This window comes from Rhipicephalus microplus, chromosome 9 (assembly GCF_043290135.1).
Source record: "Rhipicephalus microplus isolate Deutch F79 chromosome 9, USDA_Rmic, whole genome shotgun sequence".
NCBI lineage: Eukaryota > Metazoa > Arthropoda > Arachnida > Ixodida > Ixodidae > Rhipicephalus > Rhipicephalus microplus.
The window spans coordinates 79,411,259-79,428,388 of record NC_134708.1 but is presented as its reverse complement, the minus strand read 5'-3'; the positions used below and the strand labels follow the sequence as shown (position 1 = coordinate 79,428,388).

The 17,130-nt window shown below is 47.5% G+C and overlaps 1 protein-coding gene across 2 annotated transcripts in view; it reads right to left on the bottom strand.

The window, feature by feature from the left end:
- The window catches only part of LOC142771930 (protein NEDD1-like), a 108,825-nt gene that overhangs the window by 60,989 nt on the left and 30,706 nt on the right, over positions 1-17,130 (bottom strand). For both annotated transcript variants that reach the window (XM_075873929.1, XM_075873928.1), the window contains 2 exons: positions 11,652-11,789; positions 1,677-1,906 (listed from right to left, as the gene is read on the bottom strand). In XM_075873929.1, coding sequence (XP_075730044.1) covers positions 1,677-1,906; positions 11,652-11,789 — 368 coding nt within the window. The remainder of the gene's footprint in view (positions 1-1,676; positions 1,907-11,651; positions 11,790-17,130) is intronic.

Here is a 17,130-nt window from a genome sequence, read left to right as displayed (position 1 = left end):
GGAGACATACGAAATATGACAATGTTTTTAATTGCTGAATTAAGTTCTTCAGACTAATCTATTTGAGAAATTCGAAACAGCACAACAAAAAAAGATTGCTTTTAGAACAGAAAACAAAAGTATATGCAATCCGTTCAACATTAGCTAACCCGTGCACACTGCATGAAAAGCTCTGCTACTTTAATATCCCCTCCGCTACCTCAATACAAGTTCGAGTCTTAGGACCACCTTGAACTGCATTTGACAGGCACTACAAAGGTGAACCTGCCTAAAAATGTAGTCGTGTACGTTTTTATTGTTTCCAAGAGCTGCAGAAACATCCCAGACAGCACTGAATGTTTGCCAGCAAATCTTTCTTTGCATCAGTGAACATACCAGTAGTATTTGTGACTACCAGGTGCTTGCACATGTGTGTAGTTAATGAAAAAAAATTTGCCGTGTCTCGTGGGCCATAAAAGCTTGTACTTGTAGCGCCCTCCTTATCTTAATATGTTTTTCCGGAAGACCGGATGGAACTAGGCCAGAAAATTTTAGAACAGCTGTCTTTTCCTTTTGCCTTTCACATAGGGCTTACTCCCGCATAAAAAATATTTATGGCCACACCCGTATAATCGAGACTTAATACTTGGGAGCATTTCGTAAATATAGGGCGAGCTTGATGGCAGGCAAATTTCAATTTTATTTTTGAAATTGTTTGTCAGACACAGAGACACAATGTTAAGTATGTCCACAAAGTAATGCAAAAGGAGACATCTCTCGACGTTGCCTTGACACCGGACTATCATATTTGACAGCCAGGACCAAAACCATAGAAGCATGACAAACGTTTCCACCGAAAACACCCATCACAGGTGCAGAGCTTTTGCTTTAATATTCAAATGTCTTTAGAGAAGCATTGCAAACAGCAGAAAAAAAAGAACAATAAAGTTCTTGGGCTCTTAATAGAAAGCACACCAACAGCTTTCTTGCACTTCTGGATTGTATTGAATATGTACTATCAGCGTCGAATGAAACCCAAACAGATGCAAGCATTTGCAATAGTGTAGTGCATGCCGTCCAGTTATCACCATAGACAGGTGCGCGCATCTTGTTCGGCTGTTCTGTGCATACATATATGTGTGCCTGTCCATAGTGATAAATGGACGGCACGCACCATTATCGCAAAGGCTTGCTGCTGTTCGGGTTTTACTTGACGCTGATAGTACAAACGGCAGGTGGCCCACACGGCGCTTATTTCTAGCTAACATTAGCGAAACTGCCAATTTCGATACTGGTCTGGCATGTCGGTGCAGCTAGGCGCAGTATTGACAAATGTCACCGCTTTGATGCAGCTTGGCACGAAAATAAGATCAATCCAGATTAATGGGAGCATACAGATTAATCAAGTGAGTACAAGTGGTTCTGCTGCTGCAGCCCTGACAGACTCTCACACAACTCTGGGTGCTTAATCCACCTCGAAATGCATCATTCTACAGCAGCTGCACTGACGCGGATGATAATGCGCACAAATGTCGTCCCCAAATCGTGGCCATGAAGGACTTCACTGCAACAATACAGGCTTTGCACTTGTTTATCTCCGTTCTTCGTCCATGTTGTCTCATACCAGGTGGCTGAAATGTGAATTCGTTTCAACCGCTTCGAGAAAGAGGACTGTGATGGACATGGCACACACGTACGTGGTGGTCAGCATGTCGAAGAGTACCAGGCATCTGTCGTAGCCGGCCGTCACAGCCAGCGCCTCGTTGACAGGCGACAGCGACAGGCAGCTGGAACCTGTGAAATGGTGCACAGCGTGCTTACTTTTCAAGCACCTCGTGCTGCTGTCCCAGATGCACAGGTAGCCGTCCATCGAGGTGGTCACCAGCTTGAACCTGCTGTGGCTCGACCACTGCAGCCCAACCACGGCCTGACAAAAGAGTGACTTAGGGCTTAGACTCTGCTAAGAGATGCGAATCAACTAGGGGTGTGCAAATACACTCATACCCCATTATAACAAAGTTGCATTTTACACGAACATAAGCTTATGATATCCAGAAATTTGTTATAAATGTTCATTCCTAACAATAACGCATTTACTCGCGTAATGAACACACTTCTTTTCTTTGAAAAATCGGAGCAAAGTTGGGGGTGCATATATTATTCAGGGAAAGTTTTATAAAAATTTTCACAAGTTGAGCAATAGCGGTAATGAAAAAAAAAAAAATTTGGTTGATGTGCCTTTCACAGTGGACGTACACGTATACTATTTGGAAACAGCTTCTTTGTGGCACTTCACTCAACTTTGGTGGTTGAAGGCGCTATTTTCCGCAAGCTGTCCCTGCGCTGCCCGTGCACTCTATAAAAGCGTTTCATGGCTTTCTATTCTCGCAATCGTTAAATTGAAACAGGGGTATCTGCTGTGATTTCGAACGGCGCCCAGAAGCAAGCACTACGACTCACTAGCACAGACATACTTGCAAAGGGGAGTGATTTGCGAGGTAGCCATGGCTAAATCTGGCATAGTGAACACCGAAACACGCTGTTGTGAGAGGCCCGACAGTCTCTTGGGTAGCGGGTTGCGATAGCCAACGATGGGCTGGGAGAATCCAGGCAGTGGCAAGAAAAAGTGCAGCCAGAAGGAAACAAAACACTTATATTTACAACGTATGTACAAAACGTGGATGAGGAAGCAGCTTTGACGCTAGCTAGGCCGGCTTTTTATAGGCCTACGAGGAGGAGAGTCCACCTCCAAGGTTGAGAGTGTCTCCGACAGCCGCATTTAGTGCCTCTTAGAGGAAGGCCAGCAAGGGAGGGGGGGAAGAGAGCACTGCACAACGGGAAGCGTGTTCCGCATGCTACTGCAGGCCAGTCGTGTGGCACTTTCCAGGTTGCCTGGCTCCGAGTACTGACACTGAGAGCCTTTACAGTGGTAGGTCGCAGCACGCTCGTAACGACATGAACTGGAAGACGCCGTGAGAATAATCAATATTACTCAAACCTTTTCATAACAAAGCTGCGTCTTCTACAATAATAGGTTCATTATATCCTAAAATTTGTCATAAAGGTATATTTCTAACAATATATTGCATGAGTATTTTTCATTCACTCTGTTATAACTGATAGTCCATTATATCTGGGTTTGTTATATCAAGGTTTGAGCGTAGTACACTAATTTGCCTAGTCTTCACACTCACAAGCTTTTAACGTACTTGTGACTTCGTTTATTACTGTGTTTCGGTGTAATGATAGAGGCATGAAAAAACAATTAAGTGGTCGCCGTGCTGAGTCAACGAGGAAAGCGAAGTGTGCCCGCGTGCGACGCGAGTCACAACAAGCGTGTTGATGTTCGAGAAAGTGAAGCGGCCAAGGACCAACGGTTCTCAGCTGAACGTCTGGTCCAGAGAACTAAGCGACGCCCTCCAGGCGCTCTACCATTCCGGCTGGGGACTGGCCCAGGGACCATGTGATATGCAGAGCTTCTGGCTGGCATTCTTAACCGCTGGGCAACCCCGAAGTCCAAGGCCTGCATTCGGGCTGGGCAGCTGGCCCAGAGATCAGGCGAAATGCCGTTGTCCTCATTGTCATTCACAGTGATAGGTCGTGTTCCATGGGCTGTGGACCACTGGGGCTCTTCGATTTTCAGGCCTATGGCAGCTCTCTGGCAACCAGAGCTAGCCAGAGGTCAGTCAGCCAGATCCAGTCTGGACAGGAAATAACGTCGTGGTCACGTGTGTGGGGAACCCTAGACAACCCGAAGCTGCCCAAAGATGGCAAAATTAAAAGCTAGGATAGCCAGCGTAAACGTAAACAAACTCTACCGTCGTGGCAGCTAAGGAAGCACTGTGCCGCGTGCACGTTGATTTTTGTCTGCATTGTCCGCTTGGAAATACGTAGCTAAGCTCTCCAAAAAGCTGAAATAATATCCTCAAGCGTACACATTGAGAGTACGACTTCGTACGCTCACACGATCGCTCGACGCATCCGCAAAAGAAACCGCTGGCTGGCGCATGCCTCCTCAAGAACGATGCAAGGTGAGCTGCCACGACGCTGACGAATTAAAAAGCTCACATCTTTTTAGTACGTGTATCAGTCACTGCACAACACGACACGAAATCGTGCGAAAGTGATCGTGTCCCCTAGGGAGCTCGAGGATACGTTGCTCAGCTATCGCGTAGGATGCGACGCAAACACACGTTGACCAACTTACATTTTTGTTGAAAGTTTAGACATGCGTAGGTATCGGTACCACGAGTGGGCGTTGTATTTAAAATAAACTTATGCATGACATGTTTTTGACTCGTTTTGGAACTCGCCCAGGCCTGTTTTCCAGTCCTAAGTGGCACTTAACAAATGTCATGTATATCAGCTTTGATTTGACCTACTAGGTTATATATAGTACATACTGTACTGCACGGCATTATTATGAAGAGGTGAAACAAGACAAAGCCAACAATGAAATGGGTAACGAAAGGATGTATACATTTCTGAATTCATTCTCTCTCTTTTTTTTTTTTTTCGTCGTATCGTATAATATTGCACAGCACGCATCACAATCCCCGATCACCCCACATCTGTTCTCTTTGCAGTTATTGAGCAGTGCCCCAATGACCTGATTCTTGGATTGGATTTCTTGTCCACTAATGCCGCTCTCATCGACTGTGCAACCGGCGTTCTCCAACTTGAACTGCCTCGACTTGGGGCTGTGCCGTCCTCACCATCACACCGAGTGTGCGCTGTTGATTATGTTCAGCTGTCACCGCAAGCCACCAGGTTTGCGGCCTCAACGATATCACCAGCTCTTCCTGACGGTGACTACATAGTGTCCCCATTAGTGGATGTGCTCTTGGCGTGAAGTGTTGCTGTGCCGCATACCATCGTGACTATCGTCCAGCTTCCGCTCCTCAACTTTAGTAGTTCGACCCAAGTTCTCCCACAAGGCACTTCATTAGGCCATGTTTCCCCACTTGATGCATGTAACATCGTGGCATTAGACCCTGAAGGCTGCTCGTCCCCTATTGCAGCCAGCCGAGCAAACGCACCTACCGATGAAATCACGATGATGATTGCCCCTGATCTTCTGCCCTGTCAGGCTGCGCAACTCCACCACGTTCTGACCACCTACCGAGATATTTGCGACATCGATGACCGCCCTTTAGGTCAAACGTCCGTCATGCGTCATCAAATACATACCGACGATGCTAGTCCTGTTAGACGGCGACCATATCGTGTTTCCCAGTCCGAACTCCAGGTCATACGAGAAGTCGAGAAGATGCTCTCCAAAGGAGTCATAGAGGCCTCTTCAAGTCCATGGGCGTCACCTGTTGTTTTTGTCAAAAAAAAAAGGATGGCAGCTGGAGATTTCGCATTGACTACCGTGCCTTGAACAAGATAACCCGCAAAGACGTATATCCGCTGCCCGAATCGACGACGCCCTTGACTGCCTTCATGGCGCGCGATACTTCTCATCAATAGATCTGCGTTCGGGCTATTGGCAAATTTCTGTCGACGACTTAGACCGCAAAAAAAGTGCCTTTGTCACATCGGACGGCCTTTATCAGTTTAAGGTTATGCCTTTTGGACTGTACAATGCCCCGGCAACGTCCGAACGCATGATGGACTCTCTCCTCCGTGGTTATGAATGGTCCATCTGCCTTTGCTACCTCAACGACGTGATTGTTTTTTCTCCAACATTTGAAAGCCACCTAACTCGCCTGTCGACCATTCTAGCTGTTGTTCGTCGAGCGGGACTCCAGCTGAACTCGAAAAAGTGCAATTTCAGCCGACGAGAAATCACGGTCCTTGGTCATCGTGTAAGTGCTGCTGGCGTCCAACCGGACCCTGACAAGATTAGCGCTGTCAAAAACTTTCCTCTTCCTTCTGCTACCAAAGATGTTCGCTGTTTTGTGGGCTTACGCTCGTACTTCCGACATTTTATACGCAATTTCGCTACAATTGCACGACCACTCACTGATCTTCTCAAAAAGAATTCGCCCTTCTAGTGGGGCCAAGACGAAGCAGCTGCATTTTCCACGCTGATCCAGTTGCTCACTTCACCACCAATATTGGCTCACTTCGACCCGTCCGCGACGACTGAAGTTCGCACAGACGCCAGTGCCCACGGCATCGGCGCCGTCCTCGCTCAACACCAGGGGAGCCAAACGCGTGTTATTGCGTATGCCAGCCGCCTTCTCTCCACAGCAGAGCAAAACTATTTGATAACGGAGCGCGAGTGTCTTGCGTTGGCCTGGGCTGTAGCGAAATTTCGCCCCTACTAGTAAGGCTGGGAGTTTTCAGTTTTTACGGACCACCACGCTCTGTGTTGGTTGTCGTCGCTCAAGGACCCAACTGGTCGCCTAGGTCGCTGGGCTCTACGTCTCCAGGAGTATAACTTCGACGTAATTTATAGGTGTCTGGCAGGTTACACCAAGATGTTGATTGTCTCTCACGTTATCCGGTGGATCCTGCTAGCCTCGCCGTCCATGAGAGTGATTCTTGTGTGCTTGCCATATCCGATTTGCGCGACATCGGCACAGAGCAGCGCCGGGACGCAACCCTCAAGACGGTCATTGAGCGAGTATCTTCAGGACATTCCAACCCTTCGTTCCGTCAATATGTCCTCCGTAACGAAATTCTGTACCACCGCAACACGAAGCCTGATGGCCCGGACCTTTTGTTGGTTATCCCCAGACACCTGCGTGCCACATTTCTTCAAAATCTGCATGACGCTCCGACGGCAGGACACCTAGGTTTTTCACGCACCTATCACCGCATGCGGCAACGGTTCTTTTGGCCTGGCCTGTATAAATTTGTGCGCCGCTATGTCGCTGCTTGCGAGCGCTGCCAGCGTCGCAAACGTCCAACTCTCCGTACGACTGGCCTGCTCCAACCTATCGACATTCCCCCGGAACCATCCTTCCGGGTCGGCCTCGACTTGCTCGGACCTTTCCCAACGTCCGTGTCAGGCAACAAATGGATCGCTGTCGCAACAGACTATGCGACCAGATATGCTATAACTCGTGCCTTGCCAAGTAGCTGCGCTACAGACATTGCAGACTTTCTACTGAATGACGTCATTCTGTGGCATGGGGCTCCGCGCCAGCTTTTGATGCATCGTGGCCGCTGCTTCCTCGCAAAAGTTATCGACGAAATCCTCCGTAGCTGCTCTACTGAACATCACCTTACCACTGCCTACCATCCCCAGACCAACGGTCTCACAGAGTGCCTCAACCGAACTCTTACAGACATGTTGTCAATGTACGTCTCTGCTGATCACCGTGACTGGGACGCAATGCTCCCCTACGTTACGTTTGCATAAAATTCATCAAGGCATGACACCGCCGGCTATTCTCCGTTCTTTCTCCTGTACGGCCGCAACCCTGCCTTGCCATTCGATACACTCCTTCCTTCCGATACTACCGAATCAACGGTGTATGCTCAGGACGTTGCTTCTCGAGCCCGCGTCGCTCGCCAAATCACGCACACTAGGCTCACTGCTTCTCAGGCCTCACAAAAAGTCCGCTACGATGACTGGCACCGCACGTTGACTACCCTGCTGACTCTCTCGTTCTACTTTGGACGCCGCATCGACGTGAAGGCTTGTGCGAGAAGCTGCTTCCACGATACACCGGGCCCTACAACGTTCTCCGCAAGGTCACTGACGTCGACCACCTCATCACTGCCGTTGAACCACCTTCATCTTCTGCCACAAAACCTACTGATGTTGTCCATGTGCCGCGACTAAAACGCTACTTCACTGCCAGTCCTAATTGACTCAGCGGCACCGTGACGGCGCTTCGTCCGCCGGGGGTGATATTACGAGGCAGTGGGCATGGCTCCGCCCCGTCGTAGATGCATCAATGAAGAAGAAGCGGATTCGGCGCGCGAGATCCGAGCAACCCCGAGGTGTCACATCTATCTGTAAATATTGCAAATACACTCCTTTCTATCTTCCGTGTATTTGTAATCCCCGTAACAATATTATACCACATATGATGGCCTATAGATCGAAGTGGCTTCGCATGCTGCTTGCGACCAGCGAGCATCACCAACAGTCGCGATCTAGGGTCTTCTATCACCATCGAAGATTAATCGAGTAGTCAGGGCAGAGGTTCTAAGAGGTTCGCGCACACAAACATACGACGGATCGAGCTAATTCGACCACAATCGTCTTCGCTAAGTGCACAGAAAACAGGCATGGCTCCACAAACGACTACCAAGGCCTTGACTACTACAAAAAAAAAAAAACAACTCCAAAGTTGTCTCTATGCGTGCACACGAACGTGTAGTACATAACTTTTGAGGCATGTGTACAACGCAGCCAGCAGGCAACAGTTTGCCGGGCTGTTCACAGGAGGAAGCTTCACAGGAAACATAACAAAAGCGATGAACAGTAGCTTCAAACACTCGCCGCCACCCTGTAATTGCCTCGTCTCGCAAGGCGAGACAGGCTTTAGAGAATAACGCCATGCGTAATGACAAGCGAAGGCGCAGTCCTCAAGCGCCCACATTGCAATCCGTCGAGTCCTCACAATGATGGCGCAGAGCGTGTATCGTAGCTTTTCGGCGTCTGCTAACTTGAAACCTGCCCAAAACCTTCCAGAGATTCCACGACTAAATTGTCCTGGAAGCATCTGGCGATCCTCGGGCTCCCCGTGGGTCCCCAGAACCGTCCAACCTGAGCAAAACGAACGCCAACTAGAAGTGCGCCGCAGGGGAGGACGGAGCAGTCCGAGAAAAACGAGTGCACTCTGGCTGGCTCTAGCAGCCCACAGTTAGCCAGAAGTGAAAAATCGAAGAGCCCCACTGTTGCTGACGTCGCTCCAAGTGTCTGACCCGACCCATCGTGCGCAGACGGGACCAATGTGATGTTCGAACTACCAAGCTGCTGCAGGAATGATCCGCGCCATGACGAGGGCTGACTGGTGTTAAGGACGTCAACCAGCCACACTGTGCTTCGTGTCCAAGCGACCGGCATTGATGCCCATCAGCTACTTCAAATACAGCGAAACACTTCCCATTCAAAAGAATTAGCACAGCTAGTACTGCTTGTATCTGATTACCTCTCGTGTTATTCGTTAATGGTTCAGCTTTGTCTGTAAATATACTGTATTTACTTGAGTCTAGGCCGACCCCGATTCTAAGCCAACACCCCAAAAGTCTGAAGCCCGAAAAAATAAATAAAAGAAATAAAAAACTGCAAATGTAGGCAGACTGAAACAGCAATGACAGCGCTCACAAGGAGATAACATTTATTGAACATAAAGATGAAACAAAGCCATTGGTTCATAAAAAATAATCTGAGAAACATACATCCACTAGTTCTGTTCTGTGTGTCTTCATCATTGTTTCTTCGCGCTGCTTCTAGTTTTTTGCATCATAAGAGATGTCGCATTTCCCGATGCCGTTCTCATTTAGACTTGTCGTTGCCGACCTCTTTGTCACTGTCTTCAAACAGTGCGCAATCTTCGGTGCCATCAAGCGCACTTCTTAGCGCACAATCAAAGTTCCAAGCAGAAGACCCTCCAGCGACGCACATTTTTCTCATACACTCTAAAGTCCCGCCCGGCTTGAAGGTTGGACGACTACTTTGCAGCTAGGATAACTTTCCTTTTATAAGCTGCACTATTCAGAACTTTCCCAACCTACAGGTGGCGCAACTGTACATTCAACATGGCAGTCATTGAGATGACTGCCCTAAGAGACAATGTGGGAAAGTAAATGTTTGGTGAAGAGTGCAATTTTTCGTGCTTAGGTGGCCCTTTGATTCAAGTTTTTGAGAAAGCACGGGAGCGCTAACAAAAAAATGTAAGATAGCACATTGGGTAGATAAATATGCGCAAAACTGTAAATAAGGCACACACATTGCTAGGTGTGCATTATCGCACCCAAAGCCAGCTGTCATGTAGGAAAAATATTATAATGGGAGTCTCAGTACAAATTTCTCAGTAATATCTGAAACATTTTGGAAGACTCGCTTTATCTTACCGTTTTGCTTGCATTGCATTCTCCCACACAGCTTGTTGAGCTCACCTAAAAGCACTAAGTAGAACAAACAGACGAAAAAAATTGTTTTCCAATAGCGAAGCTAAACAGCAACTGATGCATGTCCTATTACTGGCAATATGATTTTAGATCGCTTTCTTGAATAAAAAAAATACAGCAGAACACTAATCGACAAGCAGTAAACGAAACTAGTGGTAATTTGCAATTTTCACATTTAAGAGGTGATGTTCCCGTTACTATTCCATGTAGCCATGCTAGAGAAGCACAAAAGATAGCATTGTGCAGGGCTGAAAAAACAAACAAAGAAAACAAACACGCTATCAGGAAGTAATACCGAACTCAAATTTCTGCAGGTGTTAAGGTCATGGAGGCTCTTCGCAGACCCTTCAGGGGTGGCATGATGCGATGAAGGTTTTGAAACCGGTCCTTTCATACTATTCAACAGGCGGAACGAATTCCTCATTAGTTCTGGTACTGTTTACACAGCGACCGAGTCGAGAGGACGAACTAAACGCAAGAACTGCAAACTCGAACATAAAATGGCTGACGCATACATTCACGGGCCTTAGTTATTTTTTTTTCTAAATTTAACCCTCTTAAACACTCATGGCTTTTTGTGTCACTAATCTGAACGGGAGGCTTTCTTTGCTTCCTGGCGTATAGACTGTGAACACCGAGGTTTGCAGTGAAACCACTCAGATTTTTCTTTCAACTTTGCTTTTACCTTGAGAAACTCAAAGGGCCACGATGAAATTGAGGCCATTCACAACGTTGCAAAACGACCACAAACGTGGGGAAAACAAGCAGCAACATCTTCTGTTTGAAACAGGTCCAAAACTTCAATCATCTCAACAAAGCTTCCGGCCACCACCGCTCAGAGGCACCACGGTACATGGAAGTTGCGAATACTGACACCACCTGTTTGGCACCATTGAGCTACGCCACACACAGACCACTCGAAGCACTACTCAAAATGACAAACGACTCGCTTTAACAATCGCTACAAAGATCAAAATGGAGGCTTCATGTGTGTACTTGAGCCAGGTGTTAGCTCGGCTACTAACGGCAACAATACCATCTAGGTGGCACTAGTTCTGCACCATTTTTCTCAATGAAAATCGGAGTTTTTCAAAATCCTCAAGTCTAAGCCGACCCTGGAGTTTATTGCAAAGAGATGTGTAAAAAAAAACTATCAAACTAGATTTGAATAAACACGTATGCTTGTGCGTGTGTGCACTCCTGGCTCGACTCAGTTTCTTGGCGAATGGTCCTGGGCCTAAAACTTGGTATTTCATTAGGTTTGGTTTTGTTTCGAATAAAAGAAAAACTGTCATGAACTTCGTCGCCTGATTTGGATTGGTGAGCCTAAAAGGTCAAGGTGGTGAAGTGCAACTGCTGAACGATCGCTGATTGTCATCTCATGACAAAGCGGCTACAGGCCTTGTGAAGCCAAACGGAGCCAACATAACGAAGACTAGACAATTCCATGTACTTACTACCCATCATTCTCACGCTGGCTGAAGCATCGTGCATAGCAGCTCCCATAGACACTAGCGCCACAGTTACCTCTAGTGTACTTATAGGAAACTCTATGCTTCAAACTGCCTTTCTTTCACTCCATCCTCGAGCCACAAAAGAGCATCCGTCCTCCAAACAACGGCTACACCCACCTTTGCAGTTGGTGCACAGAGATTCCTGCAGGCCTTTGTGTCCACAGAGAGGAGGGCCACGCTGCCGTCGTACCCGCCACTCGCCACGAAGCTGTCATTCACATTGTACGACAAGCACGTCACCCTTGATTTGTGCGGCTGCGGATTAAATAAACAATACAAGTATTAAATTTGAACTGACCTTCATTAATGTGCTTGAACAGAAAAATATCGCAAGCACCAGAATCCTTAGCAGAATGCTAGTTTTAATATATGTAACTATAACATACATAAATTTACAGCCAGGAGACAGTTGTACAAAAACTTGGAACGGTAGATTAACATACAAAGAGTAATGAAGACAATTATCTTGTATATGTGAGAGTGTTTTAGGTTAGTGTACAACATCCATCATTATTATTATCATTATTACCCAGCCCTTTCGTATCTCAATTTCAAAATTTTTTATGCTAAAAAGGCCAGAAATAGAGAGCATGGAGAGCAGGGTGCAAAATCCTTGGAAAAAAATTTTCATATGCCCGGTTAATGATGAGTAAATGTAAATAATAATTACTGCACAGGTGTACTTTCAGAAAATGAGATTTAAGTGTATATACCAGTGAGACATTGCAGGGTGCTCTAAACCAAAAACCACTCTACAATTGGGGTGCATGTCATCACGCAGAACTTTGAGAACTTTTCATTGCCCTGGGTGGTTTCTTCACCATGAACAAACATCTAAGGCCACTAGAATTTCGGCATTTTAAGCCCAATGGAATGCCACCACCTCACTTGGAAATTGAGCCAAAACTTTCGAGCTTACCAGTGCAACACTTGGGCCACCAAGTAACCACGATACAGTACAGACTATTTTACAAAGGGTTTTCCGTGCCACCATGTTTGGTTCTTAACCTCTGTGTGTTACATCTTTAACAACTAAACGAACGGTGTTACAGTTGGCGCATACACATGAAAATTGTAGAGTTAGTGCACAATATATTTTACAGGCTTGCCGATTCACATCACAATGTACAAAAACAAGAAAATGTCAATTTAAGAGACCAAGATGGCGGCGCACACAGGCAAGATCCGTGCATCTCTTATTGTGCAGAGCAGGGGTCCCAAACACAGGGCCCACATGCCGTGCTCTCCGCATGTGGCCCACGAACCTCGCGCTTGTGGCCCACAGTTTGCACATGAATGCCTTCCCTTTCCACTGTTTCATTTTCTCAGTAAGTGTGCTCGTGAGTTACACAAGCATGACTAATCTAAACCACTATTTTCACAAGGCCCACCATGTGGTCACTGTGTATTGAAACAAAAGCAATATTTCAGAATCAGAATCCTCATTTTAGCCATTTTGATGATTGCTACAGACATGTTGAAATCCTGGCACCAAATCTTTCATAAATTGCAAAACACTAGACGCCTACGTACCATGCAATGCCGGTGCATGTTAAAGAACACCAGATAGCCGAAATTTCCGTAGCTCCCAACTACAGCGTCATATATCACGGCTTCGGAGCATTAAACCACCCACCTTGAGAAATGACCTGTATACGAGATATGGAAAAAGCTTTCTTTCGATAGCAATGTCTGTTGACAATTTTAGGTGCAAAGCATCTCATAGTCGATCTGCCTAATCCGGTGCTCAGCGTGACCACCCTTACTGCGCATGTGCGTCCCCTCTCCTTCCTACGCTCCCCCCTCTCTCACATCGCAACACCAACACAGGCCGCGTCTACTAGCAAGTTTCTCGATTGAAAAAAAAAAAAAAACGGACTTCTCGCACGGCACAGCCATTCACTGGCCACCTCGTATATAGGCACTGGATCTTGACCTCCAATGTAGTACCGGTGGGAGAATTCGGTGCGTTGATGAACAATAAAAATTTGCAGCATGCGCGTTGACTAAAAGTGGACTGCGGGTCTTTGTGTCCAATCTGAGTCTTCTGTCTTTAATTGCCCATTAGCAGCAATCGCCATGATCCAGTAGAAAACACCAGTCCATCACTGCATGCTTTGCGCCTTTCCCATTTTCTCTCCTGTGTAATGATGCGATGAGCGGCAGTGTCAGTGTACGTGGGAGTGCTTGCTTCTTCGCATCTACACATGCGAAGAAGGTGACGTAATTTTTTACCAGCTCCACGCTCCCGTTCTCCTACCAGGGTAGTTCACTGCCCTGACCTTTGCGGGACTAAACTGCATTATTGCGGACCTCTGCCTGAGGAGATTTTGAGATCCCTAGTGTAGAGAAACAGGTGCTCAGGCTTATCTACCACAGATGTTCCAACATACAAGATGCCCCTGCTGGTCTGACACTAGTGACGAGCCTCAAATACAAAGCTTGCCTTGAACCTCTTCCAAGTTGAGTTTTTGAATTAAGTAAACATCCACTAGGCCAAAGAAGATCTATAAAGGTAGGTCAACATGGTGAGGTATACCAAGGTGTCGATGTTATCCACGAATTTTTACAACTTGCAGTATTTAGCAGCACTTAAAGAGACCGACACTTGGCCGGAACGTTTTATTGGGATCCTGGTCGAAGTTCAGACCATAAATTATAGCAACCGATTCCAGCATCATTTTCACAATGAGAGTAGTGTATATTGTGAAATCCCAAGTGGCCTGCTCATGGGTCGTCGTGAAAGGCTTCGAGGACTTGATGACGTAGAGAACGCGGAAGTACTGGAACCCAGCAGTGTCCATCAGTAGTGTAAACGTAACGATGGAGCTCGATGGCGGACAGCTCAATGCCTCCGGAACATTGTGAGGGAGGAACTAGCGTCCATGACGTGTGAGCAAGTCCCAAGCTCGCATACCACTCCAATGTCGACGTACGCTCAGGTGGTTGCAGCCTCACCTCCTCAGCAATCACTGCAGTATGGGTCAACTATGCAGCCTTCACTGAATGTCCTTGCCCAAAGAGCAACGCCTCCTTCGTTTCAAGCCTGGCATCCATCTCGACCTATTTGCTATTATTGCGGAATATGCGGCCACATCTCACGGTTCTGTCGTCGACGTCAACAAGACGAAAGGCATGGCTATGGTGACTGCGAGAGGGATGAGTTTGCCCCCTCTCCACAACATCGTCACCCATACCAACTTTACCAATGCCGCTCACTCTCTCCACAGCACTTCGATGCAGCAAGTACCTTCCGCTCCTCGCGCCGTCGCTCCCCGTCACCTATGCGCCGTTCCCCGTCACCACTTCGTCCGGCTACCACGGCGTCTGATCAACGCCCGGAAAGCTAAACAGTGCAGCTTCAGGAGGGAAAGCTGCATTTGGCGGACTGCATCGAACTCCTCCAGAACGCCCCTCAAATGTACTTTCAGTGTGTGTTCAGGGTATATGGACTGAAGCCTTGGTGGACACAGGTGCATCGCTCTCAGTTATTATTGTGGACTTGTGTTCGCGTTTGCACAAAGTGAAGACACCGTATGATGGCCATCCCCTTCGCTGTGCTAATGCGGTTTTCGTTCAGCCTTCTGGTGTTTGCACGGTACGCGTTTTTATTGAGGGCATCCTTCACCATATACAGTTCCTTGTTCCGTAATCGAGTACCAATGCGCTCATTTTAGGATGGGACTTTCTCTCCTCAGCTCCAGCCGTGATATCTTGCCGTCAGAGGGTCATTCACATGTCAGATACTGCGCTTTCGTCTGATAACTATGCCCATAGCCAGCGTTTCGTCACCGCTGATGACTGTTTTATTCCCCCAGGTAATGAGCATATTCTGACCCTGACATCAGATAAGATCGATACTGGTGATGTGTTCCTAGCACTGTGTGGACGTTACATCTCTGGTGGACTTACCATCGCTCCTAGCCTGGTGCGCTTTCGTGATGGCAGAGCATTAGTTACGGCAGTTAACCACACTTCATTGCCTGTTGCACTGCCCCAGGACACCAGTGTGGTTTGCTTCACAGATACCGAACCACTTTCTCTGGTGCCCCTTCACGGAGACTCGCCATCTTTCTCTACGAGCACTGATGACCAGGCTACAACGGCTGCTTTAAAAGCCACGATAAATCCCGATCTCATGTCAGCGCAAAAGCAAGAACTTTTGGGTGTGCTTCAAAAACACAGCGCTTCGTTTGATGTATATTCCAAGCTTCTGGGTCGCACTTTTGTCTCCATGCATTGAATTGAAACTGAAGGCAATGCAATCGTACGCCGCCGCCCATATCGAGTGTCGTCCGCAGAGCGGAAAATCATCGAGGACAACGTTGCTGATATGCTCAAACGAGATGTTATCCGGCCTTCGTCCAGCTCGTGGTCATCACCTGTGGTGCTAGTCCGAAAGAAGAATGGTTTGGTGCGATTCTGCGTCGATTATCGAGTACTTAATAAGATCACGCATAAAGACGTCTACCAGATGCCACAAGTCGACGACGCACTTGACTCTCTGCAAGGCGCTGAATTTTTCTCCAGCCTCGATTTACGGTCTGGTTATTGGCAAATACCTATGCACGAAGCGGACAAAGAAAAAAAACTGCCTTAGCAACACCAGACGGGCTTACGAATTCAACGTCATGCCATTCGGTTTATGTAACGCTCCTGCCACGTTTGAACGCATGATGGACACAGTTCTACGCGGCCTAAAATGGAAAACATGTCTCTGCTATCTAGATGACATCGTCATTTTCTCCTCTTCTTTTCGTCAGCATCTTGATCGTTTGGACGAAGTTTTGACGTCTATTTCCAGTGCTGGACTTCGGCTAAACACAAAAAAAATGCCATTTCGCCAACAAGAACATCAAGGTGTTGGGCCACCTTGTCAGCAAAGAAGGCGTTCGTCCAGATCCTGACAAGCTTGCTGCCGTGATACGCTTCCCTCGACCAGAAAATCAGAAACACCTACGTAGTTTCCTGGGCCTGGCATCCTACTTCCGCCGCTTCATTTAGTCATTTTGCTGCCATCGCGTCGCCACTGCAAGAGCTGCTGACATCCGGATCAACTTTCGCTTGGAACGACGACTGCGAGCGTGCCTTTCAAGCCCTCAAGAATGCTTTAACGTCTGACCCTGTTCTGTGCCATTTTGACGAGAACGCACCTACATGTCTGCACACCGACGCGAGCGGCCATGGCCTTGGTGCAGTTCTTCTACAGCGGGATGCCACTTCACAGGAAAGAGTTATAGCGTATGCTAGTCGTGTTCTTACGGCTGCTGAACAGAACTACTCCATAACTGAGCAGGAGTGCCTCGCTGTCGTTTGGGCAATACAAAAATTTCGACCGTATCTTTACGAACGCCACTTCACAGTGATTACAGACCACCCTGCCTTGTGCTGGCTATCGACACTGAGAAACTTGTCTGGTCGCCTCGGTCGTTGGGTGCTCCGCTTGCAAGAGTACGATTTTGACGTCATCTATAAGTCTGGCAAAAGACACCAAGATGCAGATGCTCTCTCTCGCTGCCCCCTTCCACTGCCATCATCAAGTACGTCAGCTAATTGCTCGTCTGGTGGGCAAGGCACTGCGTCACCCCTCACATTA